The 25,888-nt window shown below is 45.9% G+C and overlaps 1 protein-coding gene and 1 pseudogene across 3 annotated transcripts in view; one reads left to right on the top strand and one right to left on the bottom strand.

Annotated features, from left to right (window-relative positions):
- The window catches only part of KCNG3 (potassium voltage-gated channel modifier subfamily G member 3), a 98,427-nt gene that overhangs the window by 7,640 nt on the left and 64,899 nt on the right, over positions 1-25,888 (bottom strand). For 2 of the 3 annotated variants that reach the window (XM_047851962.1, XM_047851965.1), the window contains exon 4: positions 10,777-11,011. The exons of the other annotated variant lie outside the window; for it this stretch is intronic. In XM_047851962.1, coding sequence (XP_047707918.1) covers positions 10,929-11,011 — 83 coding nt within the window. In that variant the 3' untranslated portion in view covers positions 10,777-10,928. Of the gene's footprint in view, positions 1-10,776; positions 11,012-25,888 lie in introns of those variants that run through there. 3 annotated transcript variants of the gene reach the window in all.
- On the top strand, positions 22,699-23,151 carry LOC125161818 (40S ribosomal protein S11-like; annotated as a pseudogene).

Here is a 25,888-nt window from a genome sequence, read left to right as displayed (position 1 = left end):
GTGCTTTAATGCCTGTCTAAATGTTGAATCATAATAGCTTCTCTTTTTCACAATTTCTATGGGAAAAAAATACCATTTTATGCTTCTGGAAAGTGGAAGTGTCATTCTCAGCATGTGTCCTCCATTAGTATCTCCACCTTGGAGCCACGTAGAGCTCTGCCTCTGTAGGCTTCTCCCGTCAGATTATGATTATTACAGCCAGACGTATAGACAAGTTCTTCTATTGCCGCCCTGATGTAGACAACCACTCCGTCCAGTAATTCAGTGCGTTTCAACACTTCCGCTTGTAAAGTGGCACCTTGTTCCTCTGAGAAATGTTTCACGTGCTGATTGGTCAGCAACCAGCTCGTGCCAGCAGATTCGAGCGCCACTCTTGGGCCTAGGCGAATCCCCTGAAAAGTGGTCTCGGCCCACAGACAACAGGTACAAGGGAAGGGGCAGTACACAGGCCTCCCTGCTGCCCACCCAGGCCTAAGACCCCAGCAGCTCCTGTGGAGCAGGCCTTGAAGCCCTGACCTCACTTCCTGCAAGGGACAAAGGTCAAGCAGAGGGGGCCTGAGTAAGGTGAACAAAGACCTCTCAAGCAGTGCGGGGTGGGAAGCAGGGGAAGAAGAGCGGGGTAAGGTTCTTCTGGTTAAAAACGAAAAACTGGGGGCACCTGGGTGGCTCAGCCGGTGAAGCATCTGACTCTTGATTTTGGCTCAGGTCGTGATCTCACGGTTTTTGAGTTTGAGCCCTGCATCGGGCTCTGCACTGGTGGTGCAGGGCCTGCTTGGGATTCTCTCTCCCTCTCTCTGCTCTTCCCCCACTCACGCTCTTTCTCTCTCTCTCTCTCTCTCCCTCTCTCAAAATAAACAAAACAAAACACACAAAAAAACTAAAAGATTCAGGAAGCCAGCAGCTTGGAGTCAGGTGTCTGAGCTAGACAATACACTTTTTAAAATCCATGAAGTCTAAGCATTACACAACAACACTTCCTGATCTCAGAGCTCTGCCCTGATCTTGTGAAAAGCATCAGGGCCCCTAAGCGGTGAGGTGGCCCCTCCACAGTGGGGAGGGGCCTGGGGTGTCCCAGCCGGCTTGTGGGTGTGAACGCAGGCACTCGGGCCCAGGGGGTGCAGGCCTGGACAGGCAGCTCAGCCAGGCCTGCTTAATTGATACAGTCTCCTAATGAACGGGATAAACACCATTTGGGGCCATTTGCTGTGAAATGGACTGGGGTGTACGAGAAGCCGGCCTTGTACGGGCAGAAAACACGCACGTCGGCAGAAAATAATGTGCTGGAAAAGTTTTAAATTAAAGACGTGCCGTTCTGAGGGTGCAGAGGCGTTAATGCTTATGTAATTAATCATTTCATATTTGAAGATTGGGATTTTTTTTTCCCTTTTAATTAATTAGCCAGTAGACTCATTATAGTACATTTTTCATGTCAAAAAGGCAGTGGATTCTAAGAGAAGGGAGGGAGGCCACAGGGGAGAAGTGACGGCAGCTGTAGTGATATAGTGTGCTGTGAAAAGTACAGGGAACCTCTGTCATCTCTGCCTAAAAATTCCCTTTGAAGGGCTCAGGAAGGCAGAACTGGTCAAAATGCACGGGATTTATCCACGTCCCGTGAATGCAAGACTCCGCTGGTGCTCACCGTTTCAGAACCTGCCTTTAGCCCCTTACCGAGAGTTGTGGCCTACTTGGCCAATGGATTTGTCTTTTACCAGAAAGAGGGTACAGCATGAGGCTAAAGATCGGGCTCTGAAGCCAACCACCCCAAGTTCCAGTCCTAACTATTCCTGGAGACTGTGGGCAAATCACCTAAACTTCTTCATGCCTCACTTTTCTGCTCTGCACAATGTAGTACCTACCTTAGGGTAGTTGAAAGAAGGAAATAAAATAATGCATATCAATTGTTTACTGCCTGGCACATACTGAAGACTCAAAAACAGTAGGCTTTATTACTAGAACACACTTTGTGGGACAGAACACCACCCTTGACTCCTTCACAAAGCCATTGTGTGTGTGTGTGTGTGTGTGTGTGTGTGTGTGGTAAAATATACAGAACATAAAACTTAGGGGCGCCTGGGTAGCTCAGTCAGTTGAGCATCTGACTTGATTTCGGTTCAGGTCATGATCTCGCGGTTCGTGAGATCGAGCCCCGCCGCCTCAGACTCTGCACTGCCAATAGGGAGCCTGCTTGGGATTCTGTCTCTCCCTCTCTCTCTGCCCCTCCCCCCCCCGCTCACTCTCTCTCTCTCTTTTTCTCTCTCTTCCTCAAAATAAATAAACTTTTAAAAAATTTAAATTTAAATTAAAAAAAACAGAAAATGTACTGTTTTAACTATTTTTAAGTGCACAGTTCTGTGGCATTAAGTACTTACATTGTTGTGCAAACATCACTACCATCCATCTCCAGGACTTTTTCATCTTTCCCAACTGAAATTCTGTACTCCTTAAACACTAACTCCCTATTCCCCCAAGCCCCCAGCCCAGTCCTTGGAACCACCATTCTACTTTGTTTCTGAATTTGACTTCTCCAGGAACCTCATATAAGAAGAATTACACAATGTTTGTCCTTTGTGACTGGCTTAATTCACTTAGCATTATGCCTTCAAGGCACATCCATGTGTAACATGTCTCAAAACGTCCTTCCTTTTTAAGGCTGCAGAATATTCCATCATATGTGCATACCACATTCAGTTTGTCCATTCATCTTTCAATGGACACTTAGGTTGCTTCCATCTCTTGATTACTGTGAATAATGCTGCTGTGAACACGAGTGCACAAATATCTGTTTGAGTTCCTGCTTTCACTTCTTTGGGGTGTGTACCCATAAGTGGAATTGTTGGATCACATGTAATTCTGTATAATATTTTGACGAATCATCATACCCCTTTCCACAGTGACTGCACTGTTTTACATTCCCACTCGCAATGTACAGGGTTTCAATTTCTCCACATCCTCGCCAGCACTTGTTATTTTTGGGGGTTTTTATTTTTTTTAATGTTTTTATTCATTTTTGAAGGAGAGAGAGAGACAGAGCATGAGCAGGGGAGGAGCAGAGAGAGAGGGAGACACAGAATCCAAAGTAGGCTCCAGGCTGTCAGCACAGAGCCCGATGCAGGGCTCGAACTCACAAACTGTGAGATCATGACCTGAGCTGAAGTTAGATGCTTAACCAGCTGAGCCACCCAGGCGCCCCTTCCTCGTTTTTTTTTAAATAGCCAACCTAATCAGAATGAAGTGGTACCCCATGGTTTTGACTTGCACTCTTCTAATGACTAGTGATGTTGAGCATCTTTCCTTTTCTTTTTTTTTTAACTTTAAAATAATGTTTATTATTTTGAGAGAGAGAGAGAGAGAGAGAGAGAGAGAGAACACGGATGTGAGAGCAGGGGAGGGGCAGAGAGTGAGTGGAAGACCGAGGATCCCAACTAGGTTCAACGCTGTCAGTGCAGACCCCAACACAGGGTTCGATCTCACGAGCTGCAAGATCATGACCTGAGCCAAAATCAAGAGTCAGATGCTTAACTGACTGAGCCACCCAGGCACCCCCTGAGCATCTTTTCATACTTCATGGAGTTTTTTGACAGCAGATACAAAGGAGAGAGCATGGTAGAAACTCCTTGGGCTCTGGACACACGAACTATTGAGAATATGAGAATATAAGCTTCTGTTTCTACCAAGATGATGATGATAGACAGCTATTAATACGGAGAGATATTACATTTAGTGTATGCATAGAAATGAAAGTCTAGCCTGCTTTGTGCCCAGTCATTAATGCACAGGGTTTAACTCTGGGACAGCAAGAGGATCTTTTCTATTCCTATTTTACTTTATATGTTTCATCAAAAGGGAAGATAAGGGGGTAGAATTAAAAGTGTTTTACTTTCATTTTTTAATGTTTTTTTCTGTATTTTTCAATATTTCTACAATGTGTTGCTTTTGTAAAATTATTTTTAACTTCATAGGTTAATAGATTCAGGGAATACAGACCAGGGGATGCAAACCATAAATGTTTACAGGGAAACCTTTCTACTGCTCTTTTGCATCCTATCTGGCAAGGGCACAGTAGAAGTAGCTCTTGACTATGTTTCTGCCTCTCTGTTCAGCAATGGCCAGCACCTGCCCTGGGGTTTGCTAGAAAGCTGAAGGGAAGTCCACAGGAGTGGATCTACACCTGCTTTCAAGATATTTGCAGTCTGTTAATGCTTACACAAGACACAGCGAGGGTACCACAGAGGGCTTTACAAAAGTGCAAAATTGTGCCTGTGGATGTGATCTAGATGCTTTTGAGACAAGATTGCCCAGAACCTGCAAATTTGGGAACCTCACGGGGAGGAGAGACAGCAGTGGTGGGTGGATAGTGAGCCAATCTTGAAGGAAAAGGACAATTCAATGGGTATCATGGGGGAGGAAGGCAGACAGCACTCTAGGTCCTGGGGACAGCAGCGTTCCAGGCCCTGAGGCAAACTGAACCAGGGCTGTGCGGTGGGACAAGGACTCTGAAGAATGAGCAGAAGTTCAGAGAGACTCAAATATGGTAATGTTTGGACTTCAAAAATAAAACATGTTCATTACAGATTTTGTGATTAGATATAGAGATATAAATGTATAGATAATATAAATATAAGTAGAAAGTATAGCTAAAATAGTATAGATACTTATATGTGGACACTTTACCAAAATAACATGGAATCCTGTTCCACAACTTTCTATTTTCTCAACGATGCTCTTATGTCGTCATGGCCTCTCTTTACATACACACACATGCATGTGTGCATGCACGCACATACTCACCCTTCCCAATACACCTCATTTGCATGAATGTGACATAATTTATTTTAATAGGCCCCTATTGATGAGCAACTCTGGGTTGATGAGGGTATGCATCTCAATTTTGTTAGGTATTGTTGACTTACCTTACCGAAAGGCTGCAGCCATTTCTCCAGCCCCTCTACCCCAGGGTGTGTGAGAAGGGTGCAGGGTAGGGTGTGGGGCCTCAGCCCTGCTCCCGCCTCATGGCTACGCCACCTGCTTAGCGTCACTAAGCCTCAGTCCCTATCAGGAATGGGAATGACAGAACCAGCAGCAAAGGTTGCTGTGGGTGCTACATCAGGGAATCCCTCCCAAAGTGCCCGGCATAACCTAAGCACCCATAAAGTCAGCTGCCCTTACTATCTTTCAAATTTTAGCTAATTTGATAGGCAAAAATGTTTTCTTGTTTAAATTTGTATTTCTTAAACCACAAAGATGATTATGACCATTTCTCCTCACAGATTTGCTGGCTTCTCAATGATGTATTCATTCGGCCAGCAGATTGTGAAAGTCACAAACCAGTCTAGTCCCAGCACTCTGCTGGGAGCGCTATGGGCCTCCTATGGCAGGCAGTGTCTTCTCCCCAGGGCTGCTGCGGGAAGATCCAGAATTTGCCACAGCTCTGGGGGGCCTTGCTTAGCATCCAGACCTCCCTTGCTTCATCCTCAGGACTGGCTTGTGGCTGGGCTTAGAGGACCAGGACACTGGAGGTAGTTGAGGATAAGGAGGGCTCAGTTTTCCAAGGGGTCGGGAACCTGATGGTGGGTCCCAGAAGGCCTGCACACCTAGATCTACCCTCAATGGGGCCACCCCCCAATTCAGCTACTGGTGGGGTGGTCAGGTTTAACAAATAGTAATATGAAACACACTGTTAAATTTGAAGTTCAGATAAATAACAAATAATTTTTCAGTAAAAGTACATCCCAAATATTGCATGGGACGTACTTACACCAAAAAAAATATTAAAAATTGTATTGAAAAAAACTATTCATTGTTGGGGTGCCTGGGTGGCTCAGTCGGTTGAGTGTCCGACTTCGGCTCAGGTCATGATCTCACGGTCCGTGAGTTCGAGCCCCGCGTCGGGCTCTGTGCTGACAGCTCAGAGCCTGGAGCCTGCTTCAGATTCTGTGTCTCCCTCTCTCTCTGACCCTCCCCCATTCATGCTCTGTCTCTCTCTGTCTCAAAAATAAATAAACATTAAAAATAATAATAAAAATAAATAAATAAATAAATAAATAAAATATTAAAAAAAAAGAAAGTCATGGGGCGCCTGGATGGCTCAGTTGCTTAAGTGTCTGACTTCGGTTCAGGTCATGATCTCGCAGTTCATGAGTTCAAGCCCTGCATTAGGCTCTGTGCTGACAGCTCAGAGCCTAGAGCCTGCTTGGGATTCTGTGTCTCCCTCTCTCTCTGCCCCTTCCCCACTTTCTCTCTCTCTCTCTCTCTCTCTCTCTCTCTCTCTCTCTCTCCCAAACGAGTGAACATTAAACAAAGAAAAGTCCTTAAAAAAAAAACCTATTCATTATCTGAAATTCAAATTTAGCTGGGTGTTTTTATTTTATCTGGTGACAGTTAACCTGCTGCAGGTTAAACTAATAGTTTAACTAATAGTTAAACTAGTTAGTTTCCTATAGTTAGGAAACTAATAGTTTCCTATTAGTGCTATAACAAATTACCATATATTTAGTGGCTTAAAGCAATACAAATTTACTCATAATTCTGGGGGCCAGAAGTCCAAAATCAGTTCCACTGGACTAACATCATGCTGTTGGCAGGGATGATTCCTTTTCCAGATTTCTCGAGGATGCCTTCATTCTTTGGCTCACGGCCCCTTCCTCTGTCTTAAAAGATAGCAGTGTAACAAGCTTTAAATCTTTCTCTCTCTGAGTCTGACATTTCTACTCTTACAAGGACTCTTGTGATTATGTTGGGCCCACTTGGATAAACCAAGTTAATCTCCCCTTCTCTAATTGTGTGATTTAATTATGTATGAGGTCTCTTTTACCATGTAAAGTAATATATTCACAGGTTCTGGGGATCTGGATTTGGACATCTTTGGGGTGTCTTTATTCAACCTATTATATCTGCCCGGAAACCAACAAGCATTACATTGTTTCTATTGCATTCTAAATTCCTAACTCCAACTCTCCACCCCAATGTCTATAATAGCACTTGGCATACTATACTGTACCTATTTCATAAATGTCTGTCTCTGTCTTCCTACTCCCCTGCTTTGAGGATAGACACAAGACCTATTCCTCTGGTCTGCCCTGTGCTTGATACGATGAAGATCGACATGTGTGCTTGAGCAAATGATGATTGAATGTGTACAAACTGAGCTGTAAATTAAGGTGTGGCTCTACAATATACTTATGTTACCAAAATAAACAAGCAAACATGCTGGGTGCGAATGTGACTCCATGCACAGAGAGATGGGCTCTGGACCAGATTGCTGAGCAGCAGAAGGAAGAGAGATGAGGGGCAGGGAGCCTTGGGTAGGAGAGGAAAAAAAATGAGGCAGAAAGGCAGGAGTGCCCTAAGCCATGGCCGTGTAAACCTAGGAGGTGGTTATGAATGCAGTAGGGCTCCCCAAGCACACCATGAGGCAAACATTTGAGTGCAAGCACGTTATTTGAGAGAAGGCCTTAGGAAGTACAGAGAGAGTAATGAGATTGGACCAAGGGTGTGTGTTGATGTGCTCTGGGGGTACCCAGGGCTCCACCTCCTGAGGGCCCTCAGAATTACCCCACACAGGGGCGCCTGGGTGGTTCAGTCGGTTAAGTAGTCAACTTCGGCTCAGCTCATGATCTCACGGTTCATGGGTTCGAGCCCCGGGTCACACTCTGAGCTGACAGCTCAAAGCCTGGAGCCTGCTTTGGATTCTGTGTCTCCCTCTCTCTCTCTGCCTCTTCCCCACTCGTGCTCTCTCTCTCTCTCAAAAATAATACACATTAAAAAAAAAAAAAGAATTACTCCACACAGATGGATCTACAGAGACATTCATCGCCCCTTGCTTGGGTTGTGAATATGAGACCTGTTTTCAGGTGAACTGAGGGGACCCCCAATGGAATATGGCAGGACCAACCAGCATCCACTCAAAGTGGTCTTACAAGGTAAGATTACATGGATATACACCTCCAATTTTATTTACTTTTATAACGTTTAAAGATTTTATGGGGTGCCTGGCTGGCTCAGTCGGTGAAGCATGTGACTCTTGATCTTAGGGTGGTGGGTTCAAGCCCCACATTGGATACAGAGATTACCTAAAAGTTAAAATCTTAAATAAGTAAATAAATAAATAACTACATTTTAGGGGCGCCTGGGTGGCCCAGTCAGTTAAGCGTCTGACTTCGGCTCAGGTCATGATCTCACAGTTTGTGAGTTCGAGCCCCGCATCGGGTTCTGTGCTGACAGCTCAGAGCCTGGAGCCTGCTTCGGATTCTGTGTCTCCTTCTCTCTCTGCCCCTCCCCAACTTGTGCTCTGTCTCTCTACGTCCCTCAAAAAATAAATAAATGGAAAAAAGTTAAAAAAAAAAATAACTACACTTTATAAAGTTTTATTAAAAAAAAAGAGGAATATTTCCATTTTGTAAAAAATATAAATAATTGCAGGAAATATACATTCTCTACCCCTTAAAGTCCGTGTTGGACCCCTTGAGAATGACTGGTTTTCAGCCCCCAAGGCAGCTGCCACCTCGATTCTCCCAGTCTGATTGATGTACAGAAAACATCCCGCTGGAATTTCTGATTTTGCTCAACTAAATTCTCCTCTTTCTCCCAATCCCTGGTTGGGCCACAATCACTACGTAGTTATCACTTTCCAGCCTTGATTCATCAGAGTCCATCTCTGATAAATGGTTCTTCTCAAAGGAAAATATCTGAGAAATTATAAATTCATTGAGTTTCATTCTAACAGAATGAACTTTGTTTCTTTTATTTTCTTGCTATAATTAATTTTGTTTTATCTGTTTTCAAAAAAAAATTTTTTTTAACATTTATTCATTTTTAAATTTTTTTTTTTTCAACATTTATTTACTTTTGGGACAGAGAGAGACAGAGCATGAACGGGGGAGGGGCAGAGAGAGAGGGAGACACAGAATCGGAAACAGGCTCCAGGCTCTGAGCCATCAGCCCAGAGCCTGACGCGGGGCTCGAACTCACGGACCGCGAGATCGTGACCTGGCTGAAGTCGGACGCTTAACCGACTGCGCCACCCAGGCGCCCCAACATTTATTCATTTTTGAGAGACAGCGTGCAAGTCGGGGAGAGGCAGAGAGAGAAGGAGACACAGAATCCGAAGCAGGCTCCAGTCTCTGAGCTGTCAGCACAGAGCCTGAGGCAGGGCTCGAACTCACGAGCTGTGAGATCATGACCTGAGCCGAAGTCAGATGTTTAACCGACTGAGCCACCCAGGCACCCCTATCTGACTGGTTTCAGACAGTGACTATCCCACACTGGGACTGGTCTGTGTGAGTATCTGCATTCATTCCTTGGTTCTTGAGTGTGAGCCATGAAGAAAAACGCCATCAAACTAGTTGTCATAAGTGACAGGACCCCTCTGAGTATGAGGAGCTCAAGTGAACTGCCAGGCTCTTTGGCAGTGGAACGCCACCCCTTGGGGTCCATGACAAGACAGCTGCTCCCAGGTGCAAACGAAGAATAACAACCCTCCCTGAGACTCTGCAAGTTTGGTAGATAAGGGTTTCATGGATCACACAATAACCATCACAACTCAAAGTCACTGAAGCCACGTCTCCTGTCTAGTTCCTTGAAGAAAGAAAGAAAAACATAGAACAGGTTTTGGTTTTGGTTTTGGCTTTTTCACTTATTCATCCCGCGAATTCTTGTTGAGTATCCATGATGGGCCAAGCACTGTGCAGAGTATTCAATCAGAGAAAATGTGGAGGAAAATGTGTGATACCTGAGATGCTATCCCAAGTCCGCTCTGAAATAAAACAAACAAGGGTGGGAAGGAAACAGAAAAGGGGAGAGGAAACAATCTCCACCCGGGAGAAACACTAGCGACACAGCCAACTGGTGACCACACCGATAGTGGCAGACAAAGTTTAGAAATGCATGGTATTGGGGCACCTGGGTGGCTCAGTCAGTTAAGCGTCCAACTTCGGCTCAGGTCATGATCTCACAGTTCGTGGGTTCAAGCCCCGGGTAGGGCTCTGTGCTGACGGCTCAGAGCCTGGAGCCTGCTTCAGATTCTGTCTCTGTCTCTGTCTCTCCGTCTCTCTCTCTCAAAAATAAATAAACTGAGAGAAAGAAAGAAAGAAAGAAAGAAAGACATTGTATCGCATACTATCCAAAACCTCAAGGAACAGTTTTTCCATAAGTAAGCACTGCTCAAACACACACACATTCCAAATGTCCTACTATCTGTCACATACAGTGGAGTGGGAGGGTTGCATTTTTGTTTACTTCGGCAAATCTAAATTTGGATCTAGGGCCTCATCACAAAGGCTGCCTCACAGACCCTGGTCCCTGTTGTGCACGTGTCCCTCAGGCAGCAGGCCCTGGCAACGGGGAGAATAGGCCAACCCACTAACGCGGGCTAAAGGCCAGGCCTGGGGTCCCCTGCCAGACGCTCCCTGACTGCCCACCATTCTGCCCTTTGACTGAACAATCTGTCTCGCAAAAACAATTGCCATTCAGTGTTCAGGAGATGAGCACCAAGTGCAAAATATTTACCATCCAGAAGTTAAGCTTCGGCACAAAATTGGTTGCCTCCTCAGTGAATTAAATTCAATTAGCTGCCTCCTTATCTCAGCTGTGCGTTGTAATAGCTGGTGACACCCGCCTCTGCCCACGTCTATGTAAGGGAGTTCGGGGAGCGGGGGACGACGCGGGCACTTGGTGGGGTGTGCCGTCGGCAGACTATTTTGCCGCAAGACGATCACCTCCTTTAGCAGCAAAGGAATCGTCGGCTTTTCCTCCACATTTATTTCCACTGAGGATTTTGCTCCCCCTGCCCTCCCCACATCCATACTCAGCACTCAGAGAGCGGCAGGAGACCACTCTGCTCTGACAACCGTCTCTGCCACTGACATTATCTCCTAATTATCTTCTCAGCAGCGATGGCTGGGTACCAGTCCTCAACTTGTGCAAAATGATTCTCATACCCCATCTGATTGGGAGGAAAGGAAAAATCTGTCGTTCTTCGAGCTTCTCGGGGCTGTTACCGCTTTTCCAAAGGAGCCTAAATAATGTTCACAACAATCAGAAGGGAGAAAACACACAGGTTACTTCAAATGACCATTACTCAGAGCAGGAGCACGTGTTCACAGCCAGATGAATGTTTCTGTACAGGGTAACTCTTATCCTCAGCAGACCTTCCAAGCGCCAGGGCCATTAAGTTAATGGCCTGAAACAGAGCCCAAAGACCCGTGTTTCTTCTACGACACTCGCTCTGCGTGGTGGGATGTACTGGAGGCTTCAAAACAGGATTACTATTATTTTTTTTAGAACAGATGACTTTTTTCCAACAGCCTTGAGGGACGCAGCTGCACAGTCCATGGCAAGCTTTGCAAGGGAGAAGCCAGTTTGGCCTGGAAATCAGGTGGCTGTGTTTAAAGGTCAACTTTAACAGGTTTGTCCTTAGAGAAACCAAGGCTGGAAGTCCCTCCCCCTCTCCAAAATCCCTCCCCGACCTCAAGCCCCTTCTCCGGCCTCTAGTCACCTCTTGGTGACTTATGCCAGTGTCTGATGACCTCAGCTTGTTTCTTTTCCCCAGTGAAAGAGCCAGTGAAGAGCCAGTTGGTCAGATAAATGGAGCCTAAAATGACTGAGCTTTGGGTAACTCCTCTTAGTTTCATAAACCCAGAATCCTGGCCCGCCACCTTGGTGGTTCAAGGGGAACCAGTAAAGGGCTGCGGATGGAAACAGCACCCAAAGTGTTTGCAGGCCTGACACCTTGGGTAAGGACCACTCACAGAGTTCCACTGTGGGTCAGTCAGCCACCCTCCTAAACCATTCCTCCTCAGGGACTCTCAGGGGACAGTCTCGGGGAAGGACAAAGGCCTGAGAGTTTGGCACAAGGCACACCACGATGTTATTTGCTTCTTGAAGATCTGGTCAACAGCTTTTAGACCTCCAGACCAGAGCAGGCGTGGGGGTTTGCTCTAACTGGGAACTGGAGCTGGAGCTCTGGTTTGACTCTGAGCCTACTGTGTAATTATCTACAAAACACCTACTGGTTTAATAACAACAACCAGGCCGTTTTCTTTCACTTTGCAAAAATAAAGTTATTAGAGTAACCTCCCAAGCCATCAGATTACTGGTCCTCAAGCCTCAGAATTGCTCAGGTGAAAGGAACTGTCTAAATTTTAAAAAGCAGCATTAATGATTCTATTACTGGCTTTTATGAGAGAAAATGTTAGAAGAGGGTGTTGCAAAGCCCAAGCTGAAATATGCTGGCTTCTTTTTTCCAAAAATACAGCAGCCAGTGCTTCCCCAAGCCTCCTTTCCTCCATCCTGTCCCCCTGCCCCCCAGCTCTGCAGGGTGCCAGCTTTGCCTGTCTCTGGAGTGTGGTCATCAGCAAGGCCACCCCCCTGCCACTCTAGGAAGCTGGGACACGTGGGTCATCAGCTGGGCTGCCAGCTGATGTTTATAACTTCAGGCCTCTGGTATTTCTTGTAAATAATTGGGGGAATAAATGCCTCCCCAGTGCTAGTCTTTCCTTATTCAGTCCTCAAATCGCACAAAGGTTTGATTTGTTGGCCAGTTACTGCGTGTCCTACAGTGGAGGAGAGAAAAATGTAATCCCAGTGAAGAAGTATTAATCATTGGCAAAGACCTGCAAGGCACTGAGGTGGGCCCGGAGAATGCGAGCATGAACAAGCGCTGCCTTTGGGATGCTGAGCAAAGACCAGTCCTCACTCTTGAGGAGCAGAGAGCCCCAGAGACAAACGGCAGGTGCTAGTCAATGCACTGTGACACGAGGCTGGCCAGGTCAGGCTGTGGCCAAGTGCTCGGAGGCAGCAGAGGGAGCCCTTCCCAAAGCGGGGACGGGGGAAGGCTTCCAGGAGGCTGAGCTGGACTGAGATACACAGGATTTCTGTAGGAAGAGAGAATGACGCGGGGACATAAGGCAGAAAAGTGCTAGTGTCCGCAGAGGGCAGGAAGGTTTCGAGGAAAGCCAGCAGGGGCGTGCAGAGGAGCAGAGAGATGGGCTGTGTCTGCAGGACAGGCCACTAGGGGGGCGTGGAGGCCATGCTGAAGAATCTGAGTCTGCACTCTGCCCATATTGGGCAGCCACGGAGAGTTTAAAAGGGAGGGCCTCTGTCTGATACTCGTGCTCCCTGTGACTGAAGCGTCCCCCTCCTCCTGCTGAGGACCTCTCACCTTCCAGGCATAAGGAGTAAGGCAGGGAGAGGGCCACCACCCGGCCACCAGCTCTCTCCTCACCCCACCAGCGACAGTGCAAGTGCTGGGGGCTCTGACACCTGGGTGGGTCCCAACTCTGATCACACTGCTCTGCTGCGTGACAGCAGGTCAGTCCCGCCCCCCGTCTGAATTTCACTCGGGGATGTAAGTTGACCTCTGAGGTCCTGAACCACTCCAAGAGCATCTTCATGATTTAGGGACAGCCCATTTAGGAACAGGGGCATGGCTATGGGCTGCAGCTCTGTCTCCCCTATTTCCCCCGTGGGAGGAAGGTCAAGGGGGAAAGACCAGAACCATCCCTTTCACCAGTGGCTAACACACCTTTTTACCAAACCGCAGCAATTTACCTGTATCTACGGGCAGCTTTAGGGCTCAGCAACTGGTAGTGGTGGACGCAGAAACCAATAAGCCTGAAGCCACAAACGATAATGACCGCCGCTACCAACGTGTGCTGGGCACCTTACATAAGGTCTCCCTTAAACCTTAAAACAACTTGTGTGCTAGATATTCTGTGGATGGGAAATCCGAGGCTAAGAGAGGTGAAGTAGAGTGAGCAGCAGACTCCACAAGTGGTGGAGCAGGTCGGTCCGGCCCATCCCGTACACTGTTCCCAGATTCATCCTTCCGAAGCAGGTTTGCCGAAGCAGCTTTGCTCTGTGTCCTGTGTATGAACTTCCTTCCGGGGCCTACCCACCAATCGGGAAACAGAGTCCAAACTTCTTAGCATCGCACTTCGAGACCTATTATATGGTTCCAGTCTTCTCTCTACTCCCCAAACCTTGAATTACCGGTCATCCTGAGACTGTGCCCTGTGTGTTCTCACGTCTGGTGTCGGCTCACCTTGCCCCCTCCATCTATGATATCCCGGTGCCATCTGTGCCTGTCAAAACAGCCCCCCACACACACCTGTAGACATCAGCTCCGTGTCGTCTCCCTGGAAGCTCCAGCCTCTCCACCCAGCCCTGTGTTTTCCCTGCACCAGATCCTCCTTTAAGACACTCAACATTTTGAGCCAGACAAGTTTGTGTTGCACGGAACACTTCCCAAGACTGCAGGATGTTCAGTATCCCTGGACCTGCCCAAGCCCTGTGCCAAGAGATGATCCCCAGCGTTTGTGACAGTTAAAATAATGTCCCTCGCATTTCCAACCACTCTCCAGATTGAAACCTGACTGCCTTGGGTAACAGTGTGTTTACGTGTCTATCTCCCCCAGTGGACTCCTCATGTCTTGAGAGTAGGTATTATTTTTGGGTTCGGCTTTGCATTTCCTATAAGCCAAGTGCAATGCCCTGCACATTTCAAGCACAGGTATGTCCACTGAATGTACATAGAGGACAGTGGTTTTATTTCCCTACTTTATAAGTACACTGATTTTTTAACTTCCATAGTCAAAGAGAGCAGTAGTAATCCCCATGCCAATACAAACCCTTACTGGTTCTGTCATTTAGTCACCTAAGTTTTTATTTGATTCTCTGAACATTAAGAATCTAGAAAATAGGGGCACCTGGGTGGCTCAGTCCATTAAGCATCCGACTTCAGCTCGGGTCATGATCCACCAGTTCATGAGTTAGAGCCCTCAGTCAGGCTCTCTGCTGTCAGCATGGAACCTGCTTCAGATCCTCTCTCTCCTCCCTCTGTGCCCCTTCCCCACGCTCTCTCTCTCTCTCTCTCTTTCAAAAATAAATAAACATCTGGGGCACCTGGGTGGCTCAGTCAGTTAAGCCTCAAACTCTTGGTTTCAGCTCAAGTCATGATCTCCCAGCTTTGTGGGTTCAAGCCCCGAGTTGGGCTCTGTGCTGACAGAATGCAGCCTGCTTAGGATTCTCTCTCTCTCCATCCTCTCTCTCTCTCTGCTGTTCCCTCACTTGTGCTATCTCTGTCTCTCTCAAAATATATACACTTTAAAAATAACTATTTTTACAAAAGTTCCTATATCTGCCATTCACTAATGCATTCATTCACTAATACAAAAACTACAGAATCTCCAAGAGAACATAAAGATATTTATCCAAGCTCCTACTACTGGCCGATGTGGAACAAATACATAAAGACATCTGAAGCTAGATCCCAACACTGACAGGTCCTGACATTTCCAGCTCAGGCAGGGTCACTTTCAGAAAACACCACCTTGCTTCTGGAGCCTAGCGTCCAGGCTTCACCTTGCAGCCAGGTAGATGCACAGGGTAAATCAAGGCTGCTTGCTTGAACCTCCATCAAAGCTGGCACAGCCTTTGAGTTTCCAGAAATAGGTCATGATTGGCACGGAAGTAGAAGAATGTAATGTCTTTCTGTCTCCAGTATGAAATTTATGAGGACCAGAATTTGCCCGGGGTGGGACTCTGGGGGACTGAGTCAGCTCTCTGAATCCTACACAGGAGATGGCCCAGGACTGCCACAAAAGAAAGAGCTGGAACGGCAGTAACTGGTAGCAGAGATGGGCACTGGTCTTGGGAGTCAAGAGGCCCAGGTCCTGATCCTGGCTCCAGCTCCACTAGGCATGTGACCTTGTCAAGTCAAGTAACCTCCCCGAACTTCACCCATGGGGTGTGATATTACCTGCTTGCTTACCTCTATGGTAGTCAAATGAGTTAATATATACAGATAGGCGTTTTATTTATTTATTTTTGAAGGTTTATTTTTGAGAGAGAGTACGTGAGCAGAGGAGGAGCAGGTGGGAGGGTGGGTGACAGAGGATCTGAAGCGGGATCTGTGCTGAGAGCAGCGAGCCTGATGCGGGGCTCAAAGTCACGAACTGTGAGATTCTGACCCGAGCTGAAGTCGGGACCCTTAACTGACTGAGCCGCCCAGGCGCCCCTTATTTTTTTTTTTTTAAGATTTTATTTTTAAGTACTCTCTACACCCAAAGTGGGGCTCCAATTGACAACCCCAAGATCAAGAGTAGGGCATGACTGCAGGTTGACTCCACGAGGAATGACTGCAAAGACTATTCCTGAAGGAGACTCAGGCAGTTGTGTTTCCTTCGGTCAATAGTAAACAAAACACAATTTTCACATTCTTTGTCCTCCAGATAATAAAGCAATTCGTATTCACTACAGAAGAGCAGAGAGCAAAACCAAGAAAACCGAGTATATCCACTGTCTTAGTCAGCTCAGGCCGCCATAACAAAATACCACAGACCGGGTGCCTTTAACAACAGACATTTACTTTCTCACAGTTCTGGGGGCTGAAGGTCTGAGATCAGGGTGTCGGTGTGGTCAGGTTCTGGGGAGACCCTTCTTCTTGGCTTGCAGACAGCTGCCTTCTAGCTTCGTTTTCACCTGATGCACATGCCAGTGCCCAGAGAGAGACATCTCTCTTCTTCCTATAAGGCCTAATTCTATAGAGAATTAGGACCCCTCCCTTATGACTTCATTTAACCCTAATTGCCTCCAGACAGGCCCTATCTCCAAATACAGTCAGTCACGTTGGGAGTCTAGAGCTGCAACATATGAATTAAAGGAGACACAATTCAGGCCATAGCACCCACAATCTCACTTGCCTGGAGAAAACCACTCTTTATCCTTAGAGGTGTATCCTTAGTAGGTGTATCTCCTACTATTCTCCTAAGTGCACGGATTAAGAGAGAGAGAAAAACATGACACCATGAGGAATAGTTTGTGGCTGGCTATTTTCACTCAACAGTATATGGTGACAGTCTTTCCACATCATCAAATTTACTTTCCCCACATTGATTTTAGTAACCCGCCTATTCCTCGGTATGGCCGCATTATTGTTCCTATGGTCCCAATTTTAGCCTTTTAGTTTGCAGCCAACTTTCCCCATTACAGAGAGTGCTGGGATGAACAGCCTTGACTGCTTCCTTAGGACAGATTACTGAGAGTGCAGGTATAGGTCAATGGGCCTGGGCACTTCTAAAGACTTTTTTTTTTTTAATTAAAAATTTTAAAGTTTATTTATTTATTTTGATAGAGACAGAGACAGCATGAGCGGGGAAAGGGCAGAGAGAGAGGGAGAGGGAGAATCTCAAGCAGGCTCCCAGCTGCCAGCGCAGAGCCCGACGCAAGGCTCGAACTCACAAAACCGTGAGATCGTGACCTGAGCTGAAACCAAGAGTCAGATGCTCAACCGACTGAGCCACCCAGGTCCCCCTCTGAAACCTTTGATGAGCAGTGTCAGAACATCTGCGCTCATTTATACTCCCACCAGTAGCAAATGAAAATGTAGCCTCACTTTTTTCAACATTAACTTTTTATTTGGGGATAAATTTCTACCTACAGAAAAGTTGCAATGACAGTACAGAGAACAGAGTTCCTATATGCCTATTACCCAGTTTCTCCTAGGGCTAAATAACATATTACCAAACCATGGTGCATCTGTCAAATCTGAGAAATTAACACTAATACATTACTGTTCACTCAACTGCAGACTTAGTTCTCACTTCACCAGCTTTTCTGCTAAGGTCCTCCTACTCTCCCAGGATTTAACCCAGGACACCACGTTGTGGGGTTTTGTTTGTTTGTTTGTCATACTGCATTGTGTATTGTGTGGCATCACGCAGCATTATTTACAATGGCCAAATTATGGAAGCAGCCCAAGTGTCCATGGACAGATGAGCAGGTAAAGACGATGTACACTTTTTAACTCTTACTTTTTATCAGCTACAGGAAAATCCCCTGGTGTTTTGGGGGCCTGCTGTGTCTAATGCTAACTAGTAATTATTGTTCATTGCTTCAGGGTATGTCTTGTTCCAGCCTATGCTTGTTGCATCAGCAAAGTTACTGCGATACAAGGCAGTGAGAGTGATTTAGAGAAATTGACCATTATGGTTTATCTCCCCAAACTCTGTAAAATGCCAAGGGGAAGGCTCTTTGTGTGGGAAAGGTCATGCATGTGTTCCCACAGGGTCTCTCATGTCACTGTTAGGCAGGAATCATAAACAACAGCATCACATTTGGATTTTGCTCTATATTTGGAAAATTTGGCTCCTCATTACAAGGCAAGTTGATGCTATCTTATTTAGTTCATTCTTTTGCTCATCTCCTGTAATCATTAAATTACAGAGCCATATTTCCAAAGCTCTAGGGCGGGGGGCGGGGGGACGGATTAGGAATAAAATCTTTTAAGCTTCTGCAGAAAAGATTTGGATTCGTTTACGAATGGTGGGTGCAGAGCCTGGGGAATGATCTATTCCCAGCCGACCTAGGTGAATGATTTGCTTCATTTTCCGTGGCTCTGTGATGTTCTCTTTTTAATGCAGAACAAGGATGGCACCTTTAATATTCTGTTCCTGAATGTATCCCTGATGGCTCCATGACCCTATCCCCAGAGGTAACAGTGAATGGAGGAACTAGAAGTCATAAAATATAGGAATGATCAGAAGGGAGAAAATGAAAGCTGAGAAAAGGCTGCTGGGTTGTTTATCAAACTACCCTGAATAAGGCCGTTTTGATCCCGTGGAGCAGCTCTGTGCCTTTCTCAGCACTGTCTATTTGAAAGTCTTTGTTCTTTCCTTAGAGAGACTGTTTCTCTTAGGTGATTCAAAAACTTAACAAATATTTAGTGAGCCATTAGAACAATTCTCAGGCCAACATTCATAGGACATATCTCCCAAGCTCCACATCTATCTGAAACCATGATTGATTTGCTTATATTTTCATTTTCTCTCATTTTCTCTGAGAGTCCAATTTGGACACTTCCAGCAAGTGACGGTGGGGACAACTATTTGTTTCTTCAGGCAGTCTAGCCTCAGCTTAGGATTTCCCCCAGGCCATCGCCACCGGCCCTATTCAGAGGGGAAGTAATATGGGACCAAGTTTGTGGTTCTCCTGGGGAATCTTCTAGAAGGACTCTACTGGTGAGAGCTGCTACAACTGTCTCCTCCCAGGCAACTCTGCCAGGATGTGGTTCTGCAGGCCAGATTTGCATTCCAAATGCAGGACCCACGTGCCTCATTATATTGCGTGTCTTAATTAAGAATGAGAGAGAAAAATCAGAGCAGAAATACATCTCTAAGATGGTATTATTGATCCCGTAGCCTCCTCATGGAGTCCCCCAAGGACCACCCTCCTCGACTGTCCTTACTTCTGTGACCAGGAGGCAAGCCCCTGAGAGCTGCCTGAGGACCAAGGGCAAACGGACTCACAGCCCCCACAAATCACAGCTAACCAGCATGAGCTCAAAGTCTCAAGCACCTTCTAGCGTGCAAAGGTGTGCTTGAGGTTGGCTTGTTTAAAATCACCTTGGGGACCAAGGACTGGAATTGATGTCCCTAAGTATTGCAAGTTGTGGAGAGCTCAGGCAATAAAAGGAACAGCCAAATTTCTTGCTTATAGCTTCCTTCAGGCTGCACCTCCAGACCTCATTAATCAAAGGAGTTAACATCCAGACACATTCATTTCTCTTATCTATCTACCTACCTACCTATCTAGAACATGATCAAGAGAGAAGCAGAGGGGGAGAGAGAGGGAGAGAGAGAGAGAGAGAGAGAGAGAGAGAGAGAGAGAATCTTAAGCAGGCTCCATGCCCAGCTTGGAGCCGGACGTAAGGCTTCCCTGGGATCTAGACCTGAGCCAAAATCAAGAGTTGGATGCTTAACTGACCGAGCTATCCAGGCACCCTCATCTCTCTTTTTAACACTTTATGTCTCGTGTCTTTGATTAATTCAATCAATAAAGACGATTTCATGGTGCCAAGCGCTCTTATTAGTATCTTAAAATTTGGCCTCTAATTTTACCGACCGGGGATATAGCAGAATCTAGGGGGATCTCTTTGTTCCTAATGAGCCAAGCATCTGAAATTGGCGAAAGGATTCTTTCGCCAGTTCTATTCAAATGAAGTCAAGATGTACAAAAGCCCATGCCTGGGAATCCGTCCTGAGAAAATGGTTCGAAATGTTGGAAATGCGTTTGGGGAAAGGGGCCTTGTCTGCCATTTGCTCTTTGTCCGTGCTGCTGCCTGCTGCCCGCACCCTGCTCTGCCACGTCACTGGGTCCTTCCCCCCTGCTTCTCAGACCTTTGCCTGCACCACAGCCGCTCACAACCTGTAGCTCTGAAATCCCCTTCATTCCCTTCAGTGTCAGGGGACAGGGGACTCTTGGGGGTCCAGGGGTGGGTGGGAGTGTGCTTACTGCCTGGTATCTTATAAATCATTCACCAGGGATTCTGAAAAGTCACCAATACCGCACGACTGTGGTGGGTGGCAGGTTCTGGGATTGCACTGCACAGCCATGTTGGTGAGGACTGGGTTTGGCCATGCTGAGGTAACAGACCGGTGCTTACAAGCCCAAACCGCCTAGTTTACTAGCTTTCACTAGCTACGTCACTTCAGGCAAGTTAGGTAACCACGTCGTGCTTCACTGCTCATGTGTCAAACAGGGACAGTAATAGTACTGACTTCATAAGTTGGTATAAAAATTAGTATATAAGCCAAGCACTTAGAGCAGTACTTGGCATGTGATAGTGATTATAACGATAAAACAGAGGGGGGGAAAACCCCAAAGAATTTTCTTCTGTGTGTTTAAAAAAAAAAAAAAAGGGAAAAAAAAGTCTAGACATAAATAGTGCAGAACTGGTATGGGAACTTCATGGTATTATTAGAGCCAGACTCCTCTCTTTCTGTTCCCTCTTCAAGGTTACTTCATAACACAAGATAACTGCTGGAGCTCCAGTCATTGCAGAGTTCTCTCAAAATCCTCCTCCTCGGTGCAATGCTGGGCAATTCAGCTTCCTCTTTGTGCTGCCCTCACCTAGATCTGAATACCCAGGGGTCTTCTACAACCAAAACGCTCATCAAACCAATCAAGCATTTCTCGAAACCAAAGACTGGATAAGCTGGTGGGTAGATCCATGTATTTCTCCTGCCCCCTCCTCTTACTCCTCCAAAGCATCAGTAAAGGGATTTGGAAAGGATGCAAACCCGCAAGGGCCATGAAGAGACAGAAGAGGGGATGGCAACAACAATATTTTGGAAGCCAAAAAGCAGATGGGGAAGTGCCGAATGATTTAGGCATTTCTGAGAAAGCTGAAATAGAAGCCAACAGGTAGGAAACAAACACACACACAAACAAAACAAACAGGAGTCCCTTTTACAGCCCACCCCCAAAGGCTCAGGGATTGGCCAACAGGTACCATGGGTAATGATGGTGAAGGTGGAGCCCAAAGCAGGATTGGTGAAAAGGCTGTTTCAGAAACAGTTGGAGGGATACCGGGCTGGCTCAGTTGGTAGAGCATATGACTCTTGATCTCAGGGTCGTGAGTTCCAGCCCCATGTTGGATGTAGAGATTAGTTGTTTTTTTGTTTTTTTGTTTTTTTAAATTTTAATGTTTATTTATTTTTAAGAAGGAAAGAGAGAGACAGAGTGCGAGCAGGGGAAGGGCAGAGAGGGAGAGGGAGACACAGAATCTGAAGCAGGCTCCAGGTTCTGAACTGTCAGCACAGAGCCCGCCGCAGTGCTCGAATCCACAAGCCATGAGATCACAACCTCAGCTGAAGTCGGACGCTTAACTGACTGAGCCACCCAAGTGCCCCTAGAGATCATTTAAAAAAAAAAAAGCATTTAGACCCCCAGATCCCCTCTCCTGGGTGGTGGTCTCCCCCCTACCCCAGCTAGAAACTTGAGGTCTATTATCTGGAGACAAGAGAGGGTCTCAGGTCTGAGAAACATGACCCAAGTTTTCAGCTGGAACACAGGGTAATTGGAGGATGTTTAAGTGTTGAATATTGAAAGCCCAAACTCCTTCTCCCACTGGCTCCCAGGTGTATACTCTCCAAGCAGGAAACTGGCTGGATGCATCTTCTCAGGGAATGAGACTTCCTGACATCAGGGAGACATCGATAGGACCCAGCCGATAAGGACAAGACCCACAAGGTAAACAATCCACAATTGGCAGAGATTCCAATCAGTCTAGGATCAGCCTCTTGGGAAAGAGATCAAAAAACCCAACAGAAACTACCTGGAATGAACAAAACTTAAAAAAAAAAAAAAAAGACAAAAAAACATGGCATAAAGAAACAAGGTCAATGACATCATGAATAAACAATCAGACAAATCAAGGATGTGGGACACATCAGAAGACAATTGGCCAAGTCTCTTGGAGTCAGTTTGATGACAAAAAGGGGTATGAGGGGGAACCCGCTTTAAATAAAAAAGATATAACAACCAAATGCAGTCTGTGGTATTTGATTGGCTCCTGGTTTTTTTTTTTTTAATTTTTTTTTTTCAACGTTTATTTATTTTTGGGACAGAGAGAGACAGAGCATGAACGGGGGAGTGGCAGAGAGAGAGGGAGACACAGAGTCGGAAACAGGCTCCAGGCTCTGAGCCATCAGCCCAGAGCCCGACGCGGGGCTCGAACTCACAGACCGAGAGATCGTGACCTGGCTGAAGTCGGACGCTTAACCGACTGCGCCACCCAGGCGCCCCATGGCTCCTGGTTTAAAAAACAAATTGTAAAAGATATTTTTGGAACAACCAAGGAAATTTGAATAAACACTAGGTGTCAGAAACTAGGGACCTTCCTTCTTCCAGGTGGCCGGGAAGATGGCGGACATTCAGACTGAGTGTACCTACCAAAAGCAGCCAACCATCTTTCAAAATAAGACGAGGGTCCTGCTAGGAGAAACTGGCTGGAGAAGTTCCTGTGATACTACAGAAACATTGGTCTGGGCTTCAAGATGCCCAAGGAGGCCATTGAGGGCACCTAATATCAACCAAAAATGCCCCTTTACTGACGTCTCCATCCAAGGGCAGATTCTGTCTGGTGTGATGACCAAAACAAAGATGCAGAAGACCACTGTCACCTCCACCACATCTGAAAGTATAACCACTTTGAGAAACACCATAAGAACATGTCCGTGGACCTGTCCCCGTTTCAGGGATGCCCAGATTGGCGACACTGTCACAGTGGGCAAGTGCTGGCCCTTGATCAAGACTGTGTGCTTCAATGTACTCAAAGTCACGAAGGCCACTGGCACCAAGGAACAATTCCAATAAGTTCCGAGACTAGAAGTCTGCCCACACCCCCAAAGGAAATAAAGTTATTTTCCCAGTCAAAAGAAAAAAAAAAAAAAAGAAAAAAAGAAAAGAAAGAGAAGAAGAAAAGAAAAAAAAGAAACTAGGAAATTAGTCTACTTTTAAAAAAGTACTGTTTATTATTGAAAGGTATGTGATGAAGTTTATTTTGGAGAATGTCCTTACTTTTTGGATTGCTTCAGATTCTGTGTCTCCCTTTCTCTCTGCCCCTACCCCACTCATATTGTCTCTCTCAAAAATAAAATAAGCATTACAAAAATTAAAAAAAAAAAAAAAATGAACGACGCTTAACTGACTGAGCCACCCAGGCACCCATGGCTTTGTTTGTAATGGTATAAAACTGAAAAGGACTTAAATGTCCATTGTTTAGAAAACTGGTTGAACGAGCTAAAATATAGCCACACATTGCCATAAAAAGCAATGAGGAAAAACTCTAACTATTGACATGGAATGGTCTTCAGGATATACTGTTTAATGAAAAAACTATAGTGTGCTACTTTTCACATGGGAAGGAAGGGAAAATACTAATTATATAAGCACTGGAGCGCACCTGGGTGGCTCATTCAGTTGAGCGTCTGACTTCGGTCAGGTCATGATATCATGGTCTGTGAGTTCGAGCCCAAAATCGGCTCTGTGCTGACAGCTCAGAGCCTGGAGCCTGCTTCGGATTCTGTGTCTTCCTCACTCTCTGCCCCTCCCCTGCTCGTGCTCTGGCTCTCTGTCTCTCAAAAATAAACACTAAAAAAAAAAAAAGAAACAAAACAAAACACTGGAAAGCAAATCATCAACAAATAAAATGGTTAGAAGCAGGCAACGGGGCAGGGGAGGAAAGGGGTCAGCACTCACACACCGATTATATAGTTTCAGCTTTGGAATCATGGTTTCATAACCAAAAAATTTACTGGTAAAGAGAAAAACCCCTAGGTTTACAAAGACTGAAATAATGTGAGAAAGTCTTGTGATATTAAGTATAAATGTAATACTCAACATCTTATGTTCCACATGTTTACAACAGTGTGAAAAAATAGTCCTAGCCTTGGCATGGAATAATGACTACAAGGGCATGGGACACAGAGTTACATGGTTGCTCTCCTTCTCCTTGCTTGTGTTCTCAATACTCTCATGCATCTGAACTCATTTAATGATGGGAAAAAAAGAGAATCGACTTTTTTTTTTTTCTAGAAAAGTATTTTAGTTATGAGCAAAAAAAAAAAAAAAAGTGAATTAGAAGTAAAGAGAATCGACTTCTAAGAAGCCGCAGCTGGCCGTGCTCTGTACTAGAAGAGCTTGCATTTGTGAGCCCCTACACTCACCCTCACACATATTCATTCCGTCATGTAATTCTCATGACAGCTCCAACCGGCAGATGCGTCTTTAAAATCGAGGCAAGGTAACAACGCTTTGGAGTTGGACTCTGAGACCAGGGCTTCTTGCCACAGCTGCCTCCATCATTTTGGTGGGCGGCCCTCATTTTGTTCAGGCCAGAGGTGAGAAGTTGGCCCCTCCAGGAAAAGCCCTGGGAATCGGGATCTGGTTCCAACACCCAGGACACACCGAAGTCCTACCATGAGTTTTTGAGACACACGACATTACGAAAGACTTGGAAAGGTTTCGATAATGATTATGACCTTCCAAATGAAATAAACAAAAATCCTCTAAAGAAGCCAGTCCTTTAGAGACCTAAAAAAAAAAAAAAAACGCAGGAAGAGTCCAAGAAATGTAGCAGCTGCTTCCAAAAGAAACCCCATTACAATTTAAAGCTCTGGGTATCTATGACACATGTAACCTGATTATTAATTCTGAAATGGCCTTGGAAGAACACAATTTACAAAAGGAGAAGGTTTACCCCTTCCTCTCTGCAAGTGAGGGGATCCACAAGATGCCAACGAGCTACAGACAGGCACACAGAGATGGAAGATGGAGGGGGAAAGCTTCCCATGGTGTCCTGGGGGCAGCACAGGGGGCTCATTCTAGGGACTCAGGGCCAACAGGAGTTCTGCTTGCATCAGGATCCCAGAGCTCCCAGGAGAAATGGGAAAAGAATTTCTGACAGATGGCACCATGAACAACACTGCCCCAAAGAAGAGAGACAACGGCTGCCTGGCCTTCTGGGAGCAGGATGGGAAATGCCTCAGCCTCAGCATCTTTTCAATGTTCATTGCTCTACAAGGTTCAGCTTTCTGACTTGCCTGTTCATATCCTTTGCCCATTTTTAAAAATTCTGGGTTGGCGCTTTCTTTTTGATTTGTAGAAGTTCTCTATTCTAGTTCTCTGTGTCACAGGATGTTAAAAGAGGGCTCTTCCTGCTTCAATTCTAATCTTCACTCAGAGGTACTGATATGTTCTATACCAAAATACCAAGTGGGCATGTGGCTTGCTCTCCATATGCAGAATTTACAAAGGAAATTTCAGAAAACTAGAGTCCTTAGCCAAGTCAAGAATAATGGGGGCAGCTGGGGGGCTCAGTTGGTTAAGCGTACAACTCTTGATTCCGGCTCAGGTCTTGATCTCACCATTTTTTGTTTTTTTAATTTTTTTTTTAACGTTTATTTATTTTTGAGACAGAGAGAGACAGAGCATGAATGGGGGAGGGGCAGAGAGAGAGGGAGACACAGAATCGGAAGCAGGCTCCAGGCTCCGAGCCATCAGCCCAGAGCCCGACGCGGGCTCAAACTCACGGACCGCAAGATCCTGACCT

This window comes from Prionailurus viverrinus, chromosome A3 (assembly GCF_022837055.1).
Source record: "Prionailurus viverrinus isolate Anna chromosome A3, UM_Priviv_1.0, whole genome shotgun sequence".
Lineage (NCBI taxonomy): Eukaryota > Metazoa > Chordata > Mammalia > Carnivora > Felidae > Prionailurus > Prionailurus viverrinus.
Note: the sequence above shows the minus strand (reverse complement) of the source record. Positions and strands in the feature narration are given on the sequence as shown.